The sequence below is a fragment of the Penaeus chinensis genome, chromosome 19 (assembly GCF_019202785.1).
Source record: "Penaeus chinensis breed Huanghai No. 1 chromosome 19, ASM1920278v2, whole genome shotgun sequence".
Taxonomy (NCBI): domain Eukaryota; kingdom Metazoa; phylum Arthropoda; class Malacostraca; order Decapoda; family Penaeidae; genus Penaeus; species Penaeus chinensis.
The window spans coordinates 3,985,382-4,002,858 of NC_061837.1; the positions used below are offsets into that span (position 1 = coordinate 3,985,382).

The window sequence follows — 17,477 nt, forward strand, 5'->3', positions numbered from 1 at the left end:
GAGTGGCCACAAGGACAAAGGCTCGACCCCAAAAGATTTATGGCAGCCTCTTCCACCCGGCCTGCCACGCGCACCTCTTTTCCCGAATGAATAGACGCAAACACCATTTTTTACGTCAGTTATGTGGTTGGCAGAACAGTGGCAAATGTTTTGGCAGAATATAGATATGGTGGGGAATTTACGGTGAATGTCAACGTGTGTGTGTATGTGTGTGTGTGTATTATATATATATATATATATATATATATATATATATATATATACATATATACATATATATACATATATATATACATACATATATATGTATATATATATATATACATAATACACACACACGTTAACATTCACCGTAAATATATATATATATATATATATATATATATATATATATATATCACCGTATATATATCTCTACACACGCACACACACACACACTCAAGCACACACAAATATACATACACACACACACACACACACACACACACACACACACACACACACACACACACACACACATACACACACACACACATACATAAACACACACACACACACACACACACACACACACACATATATATATATATATATATATATATATATATAGATATAGATATATATATGTATATATATGTATATATATATGTGTGTATATGTATATTTATATATATACATATATATCTTCATATATATAAACATATATATACATATATATATATATATATATATATATATATATATATATATATATATATTCATATATATAAACAAACAAATATGTATATACATATATATTGTTTATATATATATATATATATATATATACATATATAGTGTTTATATATATATATATATATATATATATATATATAAACACACACACACACATACATAACATGTATCCACACACATACCCCATGGGAAGAGCGTGCCCGTCGAGGCCCGCGTCGCAGGCAGCCCGCAGCGTCGCAGGCAGCCCGCAGACGGCCCCCGGGCGCGCGAACGGGCATCGAAGCCACAAAGGATATCGGATGGCGGAGCGCAAGTGTGCCCAGCTCCTCCCGCGTGATTCGTAAGTACATGCCACGCTCATCAGGCATTTATTTGCAATCAGCGTTAATTGGGTAATAAGTGACTAGCCCGGGGTAGGAGACAAGTGTATGTGTCGCTGGTGAAAGGGTTTTTCCTCCAATGGGATAAAGTTCGCATGACGTTTTGCTTTTGTTCTGATCAAGGGGCAGGAATTGATACGGATTCATTATCAATTTTTTGTATCTATATTTTTTGTTATCATCATGACTTGTCTTCGTTACCGGGATCTTCCAGGAGAAAAAAATATTCATCCCTTTCGAACTCGAAAAAAAAAAAAAGATAGAGAGTTGAGATAAATACTATCCTTTCCTTTTAAACCAAAAGCGATTTTTTTCTTAAAATCCTCATCCTATCCTATCCATGACCCACGCGGCCCGAGGACATAATCATTTCATACCCTACGCCCGCCAGTCTCCACGCCCGCCCATCTCCACGCCCGTCCCCGTTACTGTTATTTCCTTACTGTTACTTCCCCGAGCTGTCACTTCCCTGGCCTCCACTGACTACTTACAAAACCTTCCATAAGGGCGAGTTTCCCCTCACTCGACGAGCTCCCGGTGGCGAGAGGATAACAGGTCTGGTCAGTTTGTCTCTCGCTCCCTCACACGCGCCTCCCTCGCTCTCTCTCTCTCTCTCTCTCTCTCTCTCTCTCTCTCTCTCTCTCTCTCTCTCTCTCTCTCTCTCTCTCTCTCTCTCTCTCTCTTTCTCCCACTCTTACATTCTTCGTTATCAAATACACGAGCATGGGGTGAGTTTTGTCGTTTCCTTAATGGGTCCTCCTCTTCTTCCACCCCATTTTCATCCTCTGCTTCATTCCTTTCTCTCTTTCTTTTTCTTTCTTCCTTACTTTATTTATTTATTTATTTAATTTCTTCTTCTTCTTCTTCTGCTGCTGCTGCTGCTGCTGCTGCTGCTGCTGCTGCTGCTGCTCCTCCTCCTCCTCTTCCTCCTCTTCCTCCTCTTGTTCCTCTTCTTCTTCTTCTTCCTCTTCACCCTCCTCCTCCTCCTCCTCCTCCTCCTCCTCCTCCTCCTCCCTCCCTCTCCTTCCCCCTCGTAGACTCCCTCATTCTCCCCTACAAAACGCCCACACGCCCACCTCCCTCAATACAACATGCCCCCCTTCCTCTCCCCCACTCCATACCCAACGTCACCATCCCGCACACATCCATTTCCGACACTATACCCTTATTTCTGCTAGTCACTATATACAGTCTCCTTCTCTGCTTCTCCACCATATCATCTTCTCCTTCATTCGTTCCTTCTTTCTCTCTTTCCTTCCTTCCTTCACTCATTCATTCATTCGTTCCTTCTTTCTCTCTTTCCTTCCTTCCTTCATTCATTCATTCCTTCTTTCCTTCTTTCTTTCTTTCTTTCCTTCCTTCACTCACTCATTCATTCATTCATTCTTTCCTTCTTTCTCTCTTTCCTTCCTTCACTCACTCATTCATTCATTATTTCCTTCTTTCTCTCTTTCCTTCCTTCCTTCGCTCATTCCTTCCTTCCTCCTTCCTTCCCTCTCTCCTTCTGTCTTTCTCTCCTTCTCTCCCTCTCCCCCCCCCCCCCAACACTGCCCCCCTCCACCCCGGGCACGCAATACCCCCCTTCCTCCCACCCAGTCTGCAACATCCCTCTGCAACAAACCACTATCCCAAAGCCACACAATCTTGCCTTCTTGCAACACCATCAACAGGGCGTGAACGAGATAGTGACCTCCAGTTAACTGCAATGCCTTTTTTGTTGCTCATTGTTGCAATTCGTTAAACAGTAGTTATGTGTGTAATTTTATGTAAGTGTATTTTTATGTATGTATTTCTGTGTATGTTTTTTGTTGTATGTATTTTTATGTATGTATGTGTATGTATGTATCTTTGTTTATGTATATTTATGGATGTATTTTTGTGTATGCATTTTCCTGTATGCATTTTGTGTGTGTGTGTAGGTTTACGTATGTACTTATACGTATTTATGTTTATGTAAATATTTCTATGTATGTATTTTTGTGCATGTATTTGGATGTACGTATTGTTGTGCATGTATTTCCATGTACGTATTTGTATGTACGCATTTCAGATCTTTAATAGGCCCGTTTTCTATATCCTACTGGATTACTTGTTCAATAATCACGATAAAGTTGACAATACTTTACACTTAATGAACACTCATAACATACACTAGATTAATATTATAGTTTTGTTATTATTACAACTATTACAATTCTGCTACTACAGATACTGTTATTTTTTACTATAATTATATAACTGATTAGAATAATCCTAAAAATTATACTTATAATCGTAATTACTATCGTTATTATTATGATGATGATAGTATGATTATTATCATTAATATTACTGTCTTTATTTTATCCATTAAATTACAATAACAATGAGAATAATGATAATGATTATGATGATAAGGATAATGATCAGAATAATAATAGTAATGATAATGATGACAATAATAAAAGTAATGATAATGATGATAATAACGATAATAAAAATGAAAATGATGATGATGATGATGATGGTGATGATGATGATGACGATGATGATGATGATGATGATGATGACGATGATGATGATGATGATGATGATGATGATGATGATGATGATGATGATGATGATGATGATGATGATGATGATGACGATGATGATGACGATGATGATGATGATGATGATGATGATGATGACGATGAGGACGACGATGATGATGATGATAATAATAATCATATGATAACGGTAACACTGTAAAACAAAAAAAACAAAACAACTATTATTAATAATACTATTTTTTCGATACTACAATACCAATTATGGTAACGTTAGTGATGACACCAGAATCATTAACATCTGAAAATGTAAATGACTTTGAAAGATCAGTACTGAAGTAGGGTTTTAAAAACTGTTAAACAAGTCTCCCCTTCCGATCGAAGTCAAGGAGGACATCGAATGAAGTCATTTCTCTTTTTTTGGAAAATATACGTACGACATCCCCCCCCCCCCCCCACACACAAAAAAAAAAACAAAAAAAAAAAACAATGATAATAAAATGAAGATGAAAAGGAGAAAATGGAGATTTGACAACTGTGTACATTTTTTTTTTCTTGAAACTATAGACAAAATTGAAATATGTTTTTTTTTTTTTTTCTAAATGGAAAAATATTTGGCAACATCAAACAAAATATATATATATATATTGTAGTTATAATGAAAAAAAGGAATCTGTTTTTTATCAATCATACATAAAATAGAATAAATAAAACAGATCTGGCAGCTATAAACAAAACTTATTCTAGCACTATATAGCCTAGAAATATTATTTAAAAACAAAACAGAATAAAAAACTGGCAACTACAAAGATTTTTTTTTCTGGCAACTATACACAAAACACACACACAAAAAAAAAAATCCTTGACACTATGAACAGAACAGAAATATTTCTTATTTCTAACAATTATAAACACAACGAAAACGTACTCTCTGGCGACAGTCCTTTGTTTTTTCTTTCTTTTATTTTTTTTTTTTCAGTAGTATATATTTGTCAATAAATGAATAGGCTGATCTGAAAATACATTCTAAACATCCTCTCAAAAATGCCAATGTCTTAAAATCATTAATCTATTTCAGGTTTTTAACTCCTGGTATTATAAACACGTCCATGTGACTAAATAGATAATGACACGAATATTTAAAATCAACCAATCAGCTTCTTACCTATAGAATGGGGGCGTGGCTTATTGACAGATGGAAAACAAAAGAATAGCGACAATAGAAGCAATATAATAAGAATAAGAGCAAGAATACGATGAAAACGTGCAAAAAAAAAAGAAAAGTTGAAATAAATGAAAAGAGGAACAAAAATAAATACAAGAAAGAGATCGTGAATTGAAGACGAGAAATAGAGATAATAAACAGAAAGAAAACGGGAGGCAGATTTATATAATAACAAGGATGGCATCACTGGAGTAATAAAGAGATAATGACTGTCTAAATTAAATAACTAATGAACAAGAGGCAGGCGAATCTTTTTCACCCTTCGGTTTAACCTTTGTAGTCTTTTATTTTGCTTATATCTCTCTGTGTCTGTCTGTTTGTATGTATTTTCAGTCTCTCTCTCTCTCTCTCTCTATATATATATATATATATATATATATATATATAAATATTTATATTTATATCTATATTCATATTTATATATATGTATACATATATCTGCCCTATCCCCCCCCCCCCTCTCTCTCTCTCTCTCTCTCTCTCTCTCTCTCTCTCTCTCTCTCTCTCTCTCTCTCTCTCTCTCTCTCTCTGTTTCTCTCTCTCTCTCTCTCTCTCTCTCTCTCTCTCTCTCTCTCTCTCTCTCTCTCTCTCTCTCTCTCTCTCTCAATCCTACCCATCCACCCTAAAAAAAATTATATATATAAATCCTGTAAATCCTATGACCCCCCCCCCCCCCCCCCCCCCCCCCCCGCCCGCACGCCCGCTGAGCCAGAACTTGACTGATGCCAAGGTAAACGCTCAGCACCTAGCGGACCAGCGACCTTATAAGGGCACAGGAAATAGGGGTATCGATCGTGACGTCATCTCACCCTACTTCCTATTTCCAGTTGCCTTATAAGGGCACAGGAAATAGGGGTATCGCCATGACGTCACGTACCCCTATTTCCAGTTGCCTTATAAGGGCATACGAAATAGGGGTATCGATCGTGACGTCATCTAACCCTACTTCCTATTTCCAGTTGCCTTATAAGGGCACAAGAAATAGGGGTATTGCCGTGACGTCACTTACCTTTATTACCTTTATTACCTTATAAGGAAATGGTGGATGAACGCCTAATATTTCCCATATGATTCGAAACAAAACAAAATCGACATTTCAGTATCTCAGATTTTCGCGGTTAAATTTAATGAAATTCTTTTCCGCCATTTTATTTTCCTTATATTAAGAAAACAATCTTGCAATTATATATTTTTTTGTTTTTCTTTATTTTGTTTTAGTTTTGCATTTTTTTTTTTTTTTTTTTTTTTTTTTTAGTATTATGGGAGTTTTGGAATGCGTAGAGAGGAAGAGGTGATATGAGAAGGAGAGAGAGATAAAGAAGGAAAAATGAAAGAAAGGAGATAGGATAGAGAGGAGAAAAAAAAATAAGAAGAAAGCAGAGAAGAAAAAAATAATGATTGAGAGAAGGAGAGAATGATAGAAAGGGAAGAAAATGTAAATATATAGAGAGAAGAGAAAAGAGAAAATAATGAAGAGAGAAGAGAAAGGAGAATGAGGATATAGAAGAAGGGAGAATGATAGAGTGAAGGAAGAAAAGAGAAGAGAGGGAAATTAAAGAAAAGAGAGAGAAAGAAACGAGAAAATTTTACCAGTTTTTGTTGTTGTTTTGTTGTGTTTATTGAATTTTTGTTGTGTTTCTTTAAATGTTTTTGTTGTTTTTGTAATTGTTTGTGTTGTTTTTTTTGTAAATGTTTTTGTCGTGTTTCTTTTTTTTCTGAAAATGTTTTTTGCTGTATCTTTGTGTTTTTTGTAATTGCTTCAGTTTTTTTTTTGTAAATGTTTTTGTTGTGTTTAACGGGTTGAGATGAACTTCCGCCCGTTTTTTTCTTTCTTTTTTTTTTGTTTTGCATCAGCGTCCTTGCACTGTAACGGCAAGCGATTCCTTTCTGAGCTAATGTTCATTCATCTTTCGAAAGAAAAAAAAAACAAAGTGGGATGGAAAGAGACAGAGGGAGGGGGGAGGGAGAGAAAGAGAAAGAGAGAGAGGGAGAGATAGAGAGAGAGAGAGAGAGAGAGAGAGAGAGAGAGAGAGAGAGAGAGAGAGAGAGAGAGAGAGATAATCAGACAGAGAGAGAGAGAGAGAGAGTGAGAGAGTGAGAGTGAGAGAGAGAGAGAGAGAGAGAGAGAGAGAGAGAGAGAGAGAGAGAGAGAGAACGGGGAAGACAGAGACAGACAGACAGACAGACTGACTGACAGACAGACAGACTGACAGACAGACAGACAGACAGACAGACAGACAGACAGAGTATCCCAACCACCAAGTCCCACGCAACGAAAATATTCCTCTTGCACGCTCTCCCGGCCACCAGCCAATGCCTAGATTCCCCGCCATTGCAAAAAGGAATTGCAAAATGCCTGATTGTTGCTGCGCGAGAAAGGGCCCAGGAACCGGAAGTTGAGAGAGAGAGAGGTAGAGAGAGAGAGAGAGAGAGAGAGAGAGAGAGAGAGAGAGAGAGAGAGAGAGAGAGAGAGAGAGAGAGAGAGAGAGAGAGAGAGAGTAAGAGAGAGAGAGTAAGAGAGAGAGAGAGAGAGAGAGAGAGAGAGAGAGAGAGAGAGAGAGAGAGAGAGAGAGAGAGAGAGAGAGAGAGAGAGAGAGAAATATATAGCTAGATAGATAGATAGATGGAGAAATGGATAAACATCTAGAAAGATGGAAGGATACATAGACAGATAGATAAATATACTGATTAATGGATTAGACTGATGAATAGGTATATAGATGGATGAATATACACATAGATAAATAGATAGATAGATAGACAGATAAGTAGAAACCTGGTTAAGAAAATATATAAATACGTAGATAGATTGATAAATAAAGTGAGGTTATTGGAGGTGAAACTTCAGGCAAAAATAATAACAATAAAGATGACCTTTTCCATTACAATAATATAATAGTTAAGATAATGATACTAACAATTATAATATAATAATGATGACACTAATGTAATTCCCAATAATGATAATGAGGGCGATTAACGACAAAGATCCTAATTAAGGAAAAATAAGAAAAGGAATGAAAAAAAAGGGTTAAATGTGGAAACACGAGAGTCAACGTTTCTTGTCGACGTTTCAACACGAGCAACTTTTCTCAAGCATGACTCAGCACATTTTGGCTAAAAAGTGGGATGATTCACAAAGCTTAGGCAGAGGGGGGAGGGGGGGTGAAAGGGGGGAAGGAACAGGGAATAAGGGAAAAGTGGAGAGGGGAAGAGGGGGGGAGGAAGGAAGGGAGGGAAAGAGGGGGAGAGGAAAAGGAAAAGGAAGGGAGGGGAAGAGGGGAGGGGAAGGAAGGGGGGGGAAAGAGAGAAGGGGAAAGGAAAGGAGAGGCGGAGAGAGGGGAAAAAAAGAGGAAGGGGAAAGAAAAAGGGAGAGGAGGGGAAGGAAGGGAAGAGGATGAATAAGTGAGAGGGGGGAGGAAAGGGGAGTGAATGAAGAGAAGGAAGGAAGAAAAGAAGGGAAGAGGAAAGGGAAACGAGGATGTTGAAAAGGTGAAAGAAACGGAGAAAATTAACCAGAAAAAAACGAATGAAAGAAACTAAGGAAAAAGAACGAAAGATAAAGCGAGACAAAATAAGAGAATGAACGGAAGAGGGCAACAGGGAAAACAGAAGATAATAGAGGAAGAGAATGGAAAAGACAGTCGCGGGGAAAAGCCTTCGCCCCGACGCCTGGGAAGAGGATTTCAACATCTTCTCAACATCACCTCGAGTCACGCACGGAATGATGCGATGAAGTAATCCCTGCTCAAAATCACTCACGGGAGATTAGCCACTTCGAAATTACTCCTAAGTTAGTCCCTGAGTAAAAATCATGGTGGAATTTGCAGTTTATGTACAGGTGGTAAGTAATATTGTGGTAACTGAAGTTCTCTCTGGCTCGCTCGCTCTCTCTCTCTCTCTCTCTCTCTCTCTCTCTCTCTCTCTCTCTCTCTCTCTCTCTCTCTCTCTCTATCTATCTATCTATCTATCTATCTATCTGTCTGTATGTCTATTCATTTACTTGTAGAATTAAAACAATGTAATCGATTCTGAGCAATCCTTGGTCAATCTTAATGTTAATTCTAATGTTCATGTTAATTCTTGAATGTTTAATGGATGGACTTCCTGATATAAGATCAGCAAGTCTGGCCAGATGCTCAGTTTTTTCCCTCTTTTTCAAGGAAATAAGTAATGTTTACAAAATAAATCAGTCTGGCCTTGAAGACGTGGTATCAACACAACACAAGTCTCCTCTCTGTATGAAGTCCTGTGCAACATACACGCGGTAACACAAATTCTTTCTCTACATATCATCCTTTCACACATTCCTATGCACAAACTATCATATAACAGAAGTCTTCCGTCCTTTTGAGGTCCTATGTATGTGATAACAAGGTGACAACGCTAATTCCCCTTCTGCGTGTAGTAACACTAGTAACATTAGTCCTACACGCGGTAACATAAGTAACATGATTTCTCTCTACAGACAGGAGCTTTCCGGTGAAATTGTAAGGTGCTATATAGTGCCAAACAGTGCGCGTTGCCTTATATTTCCTTGTTCCTAAATTGCTTGCATATTTATTAATACTAATACACTAAAACATCCGTCACTTGTATTTTCGTCCTTTTTTTATTATTTTTTTTATCATTTATTATTTATTTTCTTGTATGCGAGGAACGAAAATATTTACATATGATAAGTATTTTCGACAAGCAGCGAGATCTTTGATTTATGAAATGTCAGGAAAAGGTTGTTATATTATTTTTTAAATTCAATAATCTTATGAAATAAGCTAATTGCGATCTCATTAGTAACTATATGCATTATAATAATTATCATTAGATTAGTACCATCATTATCATCGTTGTTTTATTACTATCATCTTTGTTTTTATTGTTGTTGTAGTTATCATTGCCACAACAGTTGTTATTTTTGTTGTTGGTGTTGATTTAGCTTTTGCAGTTGTTATTATCAATATTACTCTCTCTTAGGCGGTCAGCATAGAGGGAGACGTGAAGGGCATGGGCGTCACACCTTTTCCAAATACATCCCGGTCTTTTAAACTCCACATCTCCGCCCATTCACGCCCACTCACCACCTACGTCCCGACCGTTCATGCTCACCCTCTCACGCCCAACTTTTACGTACGCTCTTTCAATATCATCCCTTCACGTAACCCTTTACGTACCCTTTCTCACGCCCACCCCTCATGTACACCCCTATCACACGCCCATCCCTCCCAATCCCGATCATATCCCGGTCACCCCGCCCACCCACGCCCCTTATTCCTCACGTGCTCCCATACGCCCACCTACTTACGTACTGGCTAACGCCCACTCTCTCACGTACCCCCTCCGACGCCCACTCCCTCACGTACCCCCTCCGACGCCCACTCCCTCACGTACCCCCTCCGACTCCCACTCCCTCACGTACCCTTCACGCCCACCCTATCTCTCTAACCCCTTCACCCCCCCCCCCCCCCTTCAGCCCACAACCCATGCCCTCAACTATCCACAAAGAGAATGCGAGTTTCCTGCAGGTCACGGAGAGGGTAAGGTCACCATTATGCGTATCCTCTTGTCGGGGCAGAAAAGGGGGCAGAATGGGTCACTGCTGACGTGGAATGCTGAAGGAGCACGGCGAAGGGAAGGGTGAAAGTTTTTTTTTTTTTTTTATAGATATCTGCAGCAGGAAAGCGAGCGTGGAGCATGTTTGAATCTTTTCTTTGGTGGAGGGTCGAAGGCGGGTATAGGATCGGACACTGGCTTTGTGTCACTTATTACTTTCTCTCCGTTTTTTTTTTTTCTCTCTCGCTCTCTATTTCTGTCACTCTTTTCTTTGTTCTCTCTTCTTCTCCCTCTCCCTCTCTCTCTCTCTCTCTCTCTCTCTCTCTCTCTCTCTCTCTCTCTCTCTCTCTCTCTCTCTCTCTCTCTCTCTCTCTTTCTTTGTGGCATGAAAGAGAGCGGGTTTGAGTTTCGAATCAGATTCCACTGCGTCCTACTTCGCGAGGTCTGGAAAGGAATCTGGTAGTATGTTATCCTAAACGTTGGATATTTTAGGGTTAGGTTTGTGCCATTTATCACTTACTCTCTCTCTCTCTCTCTCTCTCTCTCTCTCTCTCTCTCTCTCTCTCTCTCTCTCTCTCTCTCTCTCTCTCTCTCTCTCTCTCTCTCCTGTCTCTGTCGCTTCTCTCTTTCTCTGTCCTCAACGATGGGTATCTTAGGATTAAATTTGTCTTGTATGACTTTCTCTCTTTCTTTGTCTCTGTCTATGTTTCTGTCTCTGTTTGTCTCTGTCTTTACGTGTCTCTCTCCTTCTCATTCTCTCTCTCTCTCTCACTCTCACCCCCTCTCTCTCTCTCTCTCTCTCTCTCTCTCTCTCTCTCTCTCTCTCTCTCTCTCTCTCTCTCTCTCTCTCTCTACTTTCAACGTATAAGTATAGTCTTAACAACGGCCTTGGGATTCACACGGTAAGAAATCTGGGCGGAGAACAGACACTGATCCGATAACTGACAAAAAAAAAAAAAAAAAAAAAAAAAAAAAAAAAAAACGAAAAAAGAGATAAAAAAAAAATCGTGAGGCGGAGACAGCCTTTTAAATGTGGCTGTTTATCTTCATGTTAACCTTCAGTATCGCCTTAAAAGCACTGTCGTTATGGAAGCGTGTGTGCGTGTGCGTGTGCGTGTACATGTGTGTCTGTGTGGGTGTGTGTACGTGTGTGCGTGTGCGTGTACATGTGTATCTGTGTAGGTGTGTGTACGTGTGTGTGTGTGTGTGTGTGTGTGTGTGTGTGTGTGTGTGTGTGTGTGTGTGTGTGTGTGTGTGTACATGTGTGTGCGTGTGCGTATGCGTGAGTGTGTGCGTGTGCGTGCGCGTGTGTGTGTAAACAACTCATTAGCTATTTAAGAACGTAATAGTCTTTAGAAAAAAAAAAATCATGAGAACATTCCCGGCCTCTGTCTTATGCAACCAATCCTAATTTCGCTAAATGAACGGTACTGCATGGTACTAACATCAGAGGGAAAGGGAGGAGGGAGTAGGAGGAGGGAGTGGGAGGAGGGAGAAAGCGAGGGAGGGGGATGGGGGAGAGACGGAGGGAGGGAGAGAAAGAGGAAGAGGAAGAGGAAGAGGGAGAGGGAGAGGGAGAGGGAGAGGGAGAGGGAGAGGGAGAGAGAATAAGAGAAAGAAAAATAAACAGAGAGAGAGGAGGAGGGAGTGGGAGGAGGGAGAAAGCGAGGGAGGGGGATGGGGGAGAGACGGAGGGAGGGAGAGAAAGAGGAAGAGGAAGAGGAAGAGGGAGAGGGAGAGGGAGAGGGAGAGGGAGAGGGAGAGGGAGAGAGAATAAGAGAAAGAAAAATAAACAGAGAGAGAGAGAGAGAGAGAGAGAGAGAGAGAGAACGAAGATATCTAAAAAACGATCATATTAAGTATGGGTATCACTGTGTCTCTGATGTGAATGTTGTTCATTATTGTTCATCGTACTTGATGGTGATTCGTTTGCGACCAGATGGTGAATGACATTGCAAATGATGGCTAGTTAATTACCGTTTCTCTTTAATTACCGTGATTATAACGAGAGGGAAAGGCACAGGGAGAGGGAGAGGGATATATATATAGATAGATAGATAGATAGATAGATAGATAGTTATAGATATACAGAGAGAGAGAGAGAGAGAGAGAGAGAGAGAGAGAGAGAGAAAGAGAGAAAGAGGGAGAGAGAGAGAGAGAGAGAGAGAGAGATAGTAAGAGAGAAAGAGAGAGAGAGAGAGAGAGAGAGAGAGAGAGAGAGAGAGAGAGAGAGAGAGAGAGAGAGAGAGAGAGAGAGAGAGAGAGAGAGGGGGGGGGGGAGAGAGAGAGAGAGAGAGAGAGACAGAGGGAGAGAGAGAGAGAGAAAGAGAGAGAGAGAGAAAGAGAGAGAGAGAGATAGAGAGAGAGAGAGATTGGGGGGGGGGGGGTGGTTAATTTAAGTGTTAAGAGTGATGAGTGGGATTTTTATATATAAAAAAGTTCTGAAATGACCATTAATTCGCGTCTGAAAGAGTGTGATCCATTCATACTTATAAAATTGTTCACACTCATTACCAACACATAGAATAATTCAAACTTATAAAATTATTCAATAGTAAGTAATCAGATAGAAGATTACTTACACTTGTAAAATCCCTCACGATTATCTTTTTTTAATCCACAAATAAAATCTTCCACATTTATAAAACGACTTATAAAACCTTCCACACTTATAAAAAAAAACACTTACAAACTCCTCAAAAACATAAAATCCTCCCCATTTATTTATAAAAAGCCATCCATACTTACAAACCCCCACACACTTCTAAAATCCTCCACTCTAACAAACCCCTACCCCACACACTTATAAAAGCCCTCCACACTTTTTACAACCCCCCTATACACACTTATAAAAGCCCTCCACACTTACAAACCCAAATTCCACACTTACAAACCCCCACCCCACACACATTTATAAAACCCCTCAACACTTACACCCCCCCCCCCCACACACACACACTTATAAACTCTTCCACACTTATAAAAGCCAAATGAGATAACGCAAAGGCGGAACACACGATTAAAAGGCTAACGGTTAGTTGCAAGCATTTCGGTTGATAAGAGCAACTCGATTTGCAATGACGCCCAAGTTAATGAGCGATTTGGTTGTGTCATTTCGGGAGGGTGGAAGGGAGGGAAAGAGGGAGGGAGGGAAGGTAGAGAGGGAGGAAGGGAGGGAAATAGGGAAGAGAGGGAGGGAAGAGAGGGAGGGAGGGAGGGAGGGAGGGAGGGAGGGAGGGAGGGAGGGTAGGGAGGGAGGGAGAGGTAGGGAGGGAGAGAAGGAGGATAAGGGAAGATCGGTAGGAAGAAGGAGTAAGGAGAAGAGGAGGGAATGGACAGAGGGAGAAGAGGGAGGAATGGGAAGAGAAGATGCAGAACGAGAGACGAACAGACAGAAGGAAAGGGAGAGAAGAGAGAAGGGGAGGGAAGGAGGAGAAGGGGAGATGAACAGAGAGAGAGGAGAGGGAGAAGGGGAAGAGAGAAGGGGAAGGGAGAGAGGTGAGGGAGGAGAAGCAAAAGAAGAAAAATAGAGAAGAACAGTGACAGGGGAAGGGAGGGAGGAGAGGGGGAGGAGGACAGGAGGAGAGGGGGAGGGGATGGAGGGAAGGAGGAGAGGGGGTGAACGAAAGAAGAAGAGGGGGATGAGGGAAGGAGAGGAGGAGGAGAGGGGTTGGAGGGGAGGAGGAAAGGGGGAGGAAGAGAGGAGGAGGGGGACAGGTGGAGGTAAGGAGGAGAGGGTGGGGGAGGAGAGGGGGAGGAGGGGAGGAGGAGAGGGGGTGGAGGGAAGAGCAGGAGAGGGGGAGGAAGAAAGGAGGAGGAGGGGGACAGGTGGAGGAAAGGAGGAGAGGAGGAGGAGAAGGAAAGGAGGAGAGGGTGGGGGAGGGGAGGAGAGGAGTGGAGGAGAGGGGGAAGGAGGGGAGGAGGGGAGGAGGGGAGGAAGCAAGAGCTGAATGACACTGTTGATGAATGAAATCGCTCGCCTAGTTGATACGAAGCGAACACAGGGAAGGTCTTTGTGCTTCCAAACGTAGGAATTTCCCTCTTCACAACAGGTGTTTTATCCGCCTCTTTAAAACTATGATCTTAAAGAGAGTAAATAAAATATGCATGAATGAAAATAAATGAAAGATTGAGGTGCAGTGTTCATGTTGAGGTTAGAAATACATGTGTGAGGTTGATCACACACATACGAGCGCCAGCCACACACAAACAAACAAAAGCATGTAAACAAACACACGCACACAGACTATGAAGCATATGTACACATACCCACACACTTGCAAACATACATACGTATATCAAGTACGCAGACATATATACAAACACACACACAAACATATGTATTTGTGTGTGTGTGTGTGTTACACATACACACATGTGTATGTATGTATGTATGTATGTATGTATGTATGTATGTATGTATGTATGTATGTATGTATGTATGTATGTATGTATGTATGTAAGCATGTATGTATGTATGTATGTAAGCATGTATGTATGTATGTATGTTGTATATATGCACGTGTAGGTATGTAGATATGCCAGTAATTGCAGCACAAATTTGATTACCTACGAAAGGAAACCTGTTCATTCTCCTCGACTCCAAAGAATGAAAGTGAGATCGTGAAACATAACTTTCTAACTGCAGTTATTCTCTCCGTCATAAAACTCGCTCCTTGCATTCTTTTTGTAGATTGATCATAGAGTACACAGAGGAGATTAATTCACTCTGAGATCCTAAGAGGGAGGCGTGTCCTTTATACACCACTGTCGGACAGGAGTAATTTTCGTAAATCTCTTGTTTTCTCGTTTTTTTTTTGTTTTTTTTATTCTCTCTCTCTTTTCCACCCTTTTATTTCTCTCTTTATTTTGTGTCTTGTTTTGTTCCTCGCAAGGAGAGTAACGTCATCCTGTTCAATCAAAGAGGGAAAAAATCAGAGGCACAGGACGTGTTCCCAGCCCCTTCTGCACCTCCGTCCCCCGCCTTCCCCTTTCCGTACACTAAACGATATCCACTCATTCACCTTTCCGTTGCCGCGTCATCCTGGATCCGTGGGAGCGTGTACGTCCTGCCCTTCCACTGATCAACTGTCAACTGGAGTTCCTTGGCGCGGAGGGGGCAGCACCTCAGCTTTTTCCCGCCGGCGCGTTGACTCACCTCGCCCGCCGCTGCTGATGCCCGACGAGGTGGGAATCTCGCACCGTCGCCGTTCTCTCGCTCTCGCTGATTTCTTCGCGGAGACGAGGGCGATTTTGATTTGGGTTTTTGTGTGGGTTAATGTGAAGGGGGAAATTTGAGGGGGGCGGGGGTAAGAAGGGAATTAATTCCACCGATTTGTCGTAGTCTTGTTCTTTTTTTTTCTGGATGCAGGAGCTCGGTCAAGTGGGCGGGACCAGACTTGACCAAGGACGCCCGGGGTGACCTCCCCCTCTCCCTCGTTCCCTACCTTCCAACCCCTCTCTCCTACCCTCCCCTCCGTCTCCTTCTACCCTACCTCCCTCCCGCCCACCCCTATCCCCCCGCCCCACCCCCAACTTGCCACAAGCCCCGCCCACGCCCACTACCCTCGCCGCCCCCAACGCCACTTTCCGCTCGCTTCAACAAAACGACGGAAATCCAGCGACAAATCGGTGGCCTTTCGAGAGAGCGGCGACGGCGGCGTGGCAAAGCGTGTGTTATATTTGACATTAGAGGCGAATAACAGATGTAACGAAGCAACGGGGCGACAGCGGGGAGGGGGAAAGAGGGAGGGACGGAGGGAGAGAGTGGGAGAGGAGGGAAAGGAGGGAGGGAGAGAGGAGGGAAGGGAGGGAGGGAAGGAAGGGAGGGAGGGAGGGAGGGAGGGAGGGAGGGAGGGAGGGAGGGAGGGAGGGAGGGAGGGAGGGAGAGAGGGAGAGAGAGAGAGAGAGAGAGAGAGAGAGAGAGAGAGAGAGAGAGAGAGAGAGAGAGAGAGAGAGAGAGAGAGAGAGAGAGAGAGACAAAGACGGACAAACAAACGGAGACATAGAGAAAGAAGAGGGAGAGAGAAAGAGAAGATAGGTAGAGAGAGAGGAAACCAAGGATATTCAGAGGGACAACTTCCCGATACACAAACACCAAACTTCGACCAGTGATCCTTGCAAGTGTGGGATTTAAGTGCCTTTCGATCTGATAACCTCCTTGCTTCTGTATGCATGATTGCACGGTCAGAATTGTCATTAAACTTGACAAGAGGCTAACTGTTATCGTTAAATAAATTTTCCAGTATTTTTTGTCAACAAATGATGCAGCATCTTTTTCTAATAATCTAATTTTCTCTACATATTTTTAAAAAAGAAAATATAGACAGTTGATGAATATTCTATGATGATATGCCAATAAACTGACTATACTAACTCATGGAAGCCAACTGACATACGCATAAACACATGAATATAAATTCGTTTTCAAATACGTATCTTTACTTAGAATTTTGCCTTTGTAAAAAAAAAAATAATAATAAAAACAAAAAAATAAATAAAAAAAAGAGAGAATAAATAAATGAATAAAAGGCAATTCGAAAAGGCAATTTGTATCACTAACATTATTTTCCCAAATGATTAACCAACATCCAAATGAACTCATCTGTCCTCATTATCACAGGTCATTGTTGCATTGCAAAGATTAATTTCGTTTTAACATGTTATAACCTTTATTGCACATTGCACCTAAAGCAAATACTTTCAATAACATCTTCCTACTTTTTACGACCCAAAATAGAAGAAAAAAAATGGAAATAATAAAAAAAGCGGATTTATTTTGACGTTGCAGCATCACATAATCTCTACGGAAAATGTCATCTCCGAGTTGAACAAGAGAGAACCACAAGCCAAAGCAAGATTGGGTTGAGTCGACTTGAAAGTAGGGTTGAGACACATTTAAAAAATCCTGAAACTAGGTAGGGTTCGAATCTGCTCTGGTTTCATTTTGATATATATATATTTTTAAATTCTCTCTCTCTCTCTCTCTCTCTATCTATCTATCTATCTATCTATCTATCTATCTATCTATCTCTCTCTCTCTCTCTCTCTCTCTCTCTC

General features: G+C 41.1%; 1 protein-coding gene across 2 annotated transcripts in view; it reads right to left on the minus strand.

The window, feature by feature from the left end:
• The window catches only part of LOC125035460, a 66,101-nt gene extending 50,599 nt beyond the window's left edge, over window positions 1–15,502 (minus strand). For both annotated transcript variants that reach the window (XM_047627886.1, XM_047627885.1), the window contains exon 1: window positions 15,443–15,502. In XM_047627886.1, the coding sequence (XP_047483842.1) occupies window positions 15,443–15,461 (19 nt within the window). In that variant the 5' untranslated portion in view covers window positions 15,462–15,502. The remainder of the gene's footprint in view (window positions 1–15,442) is intronic.
• Window positions 15,503–17,477: the final 1,975 nt, after the last annotated feature.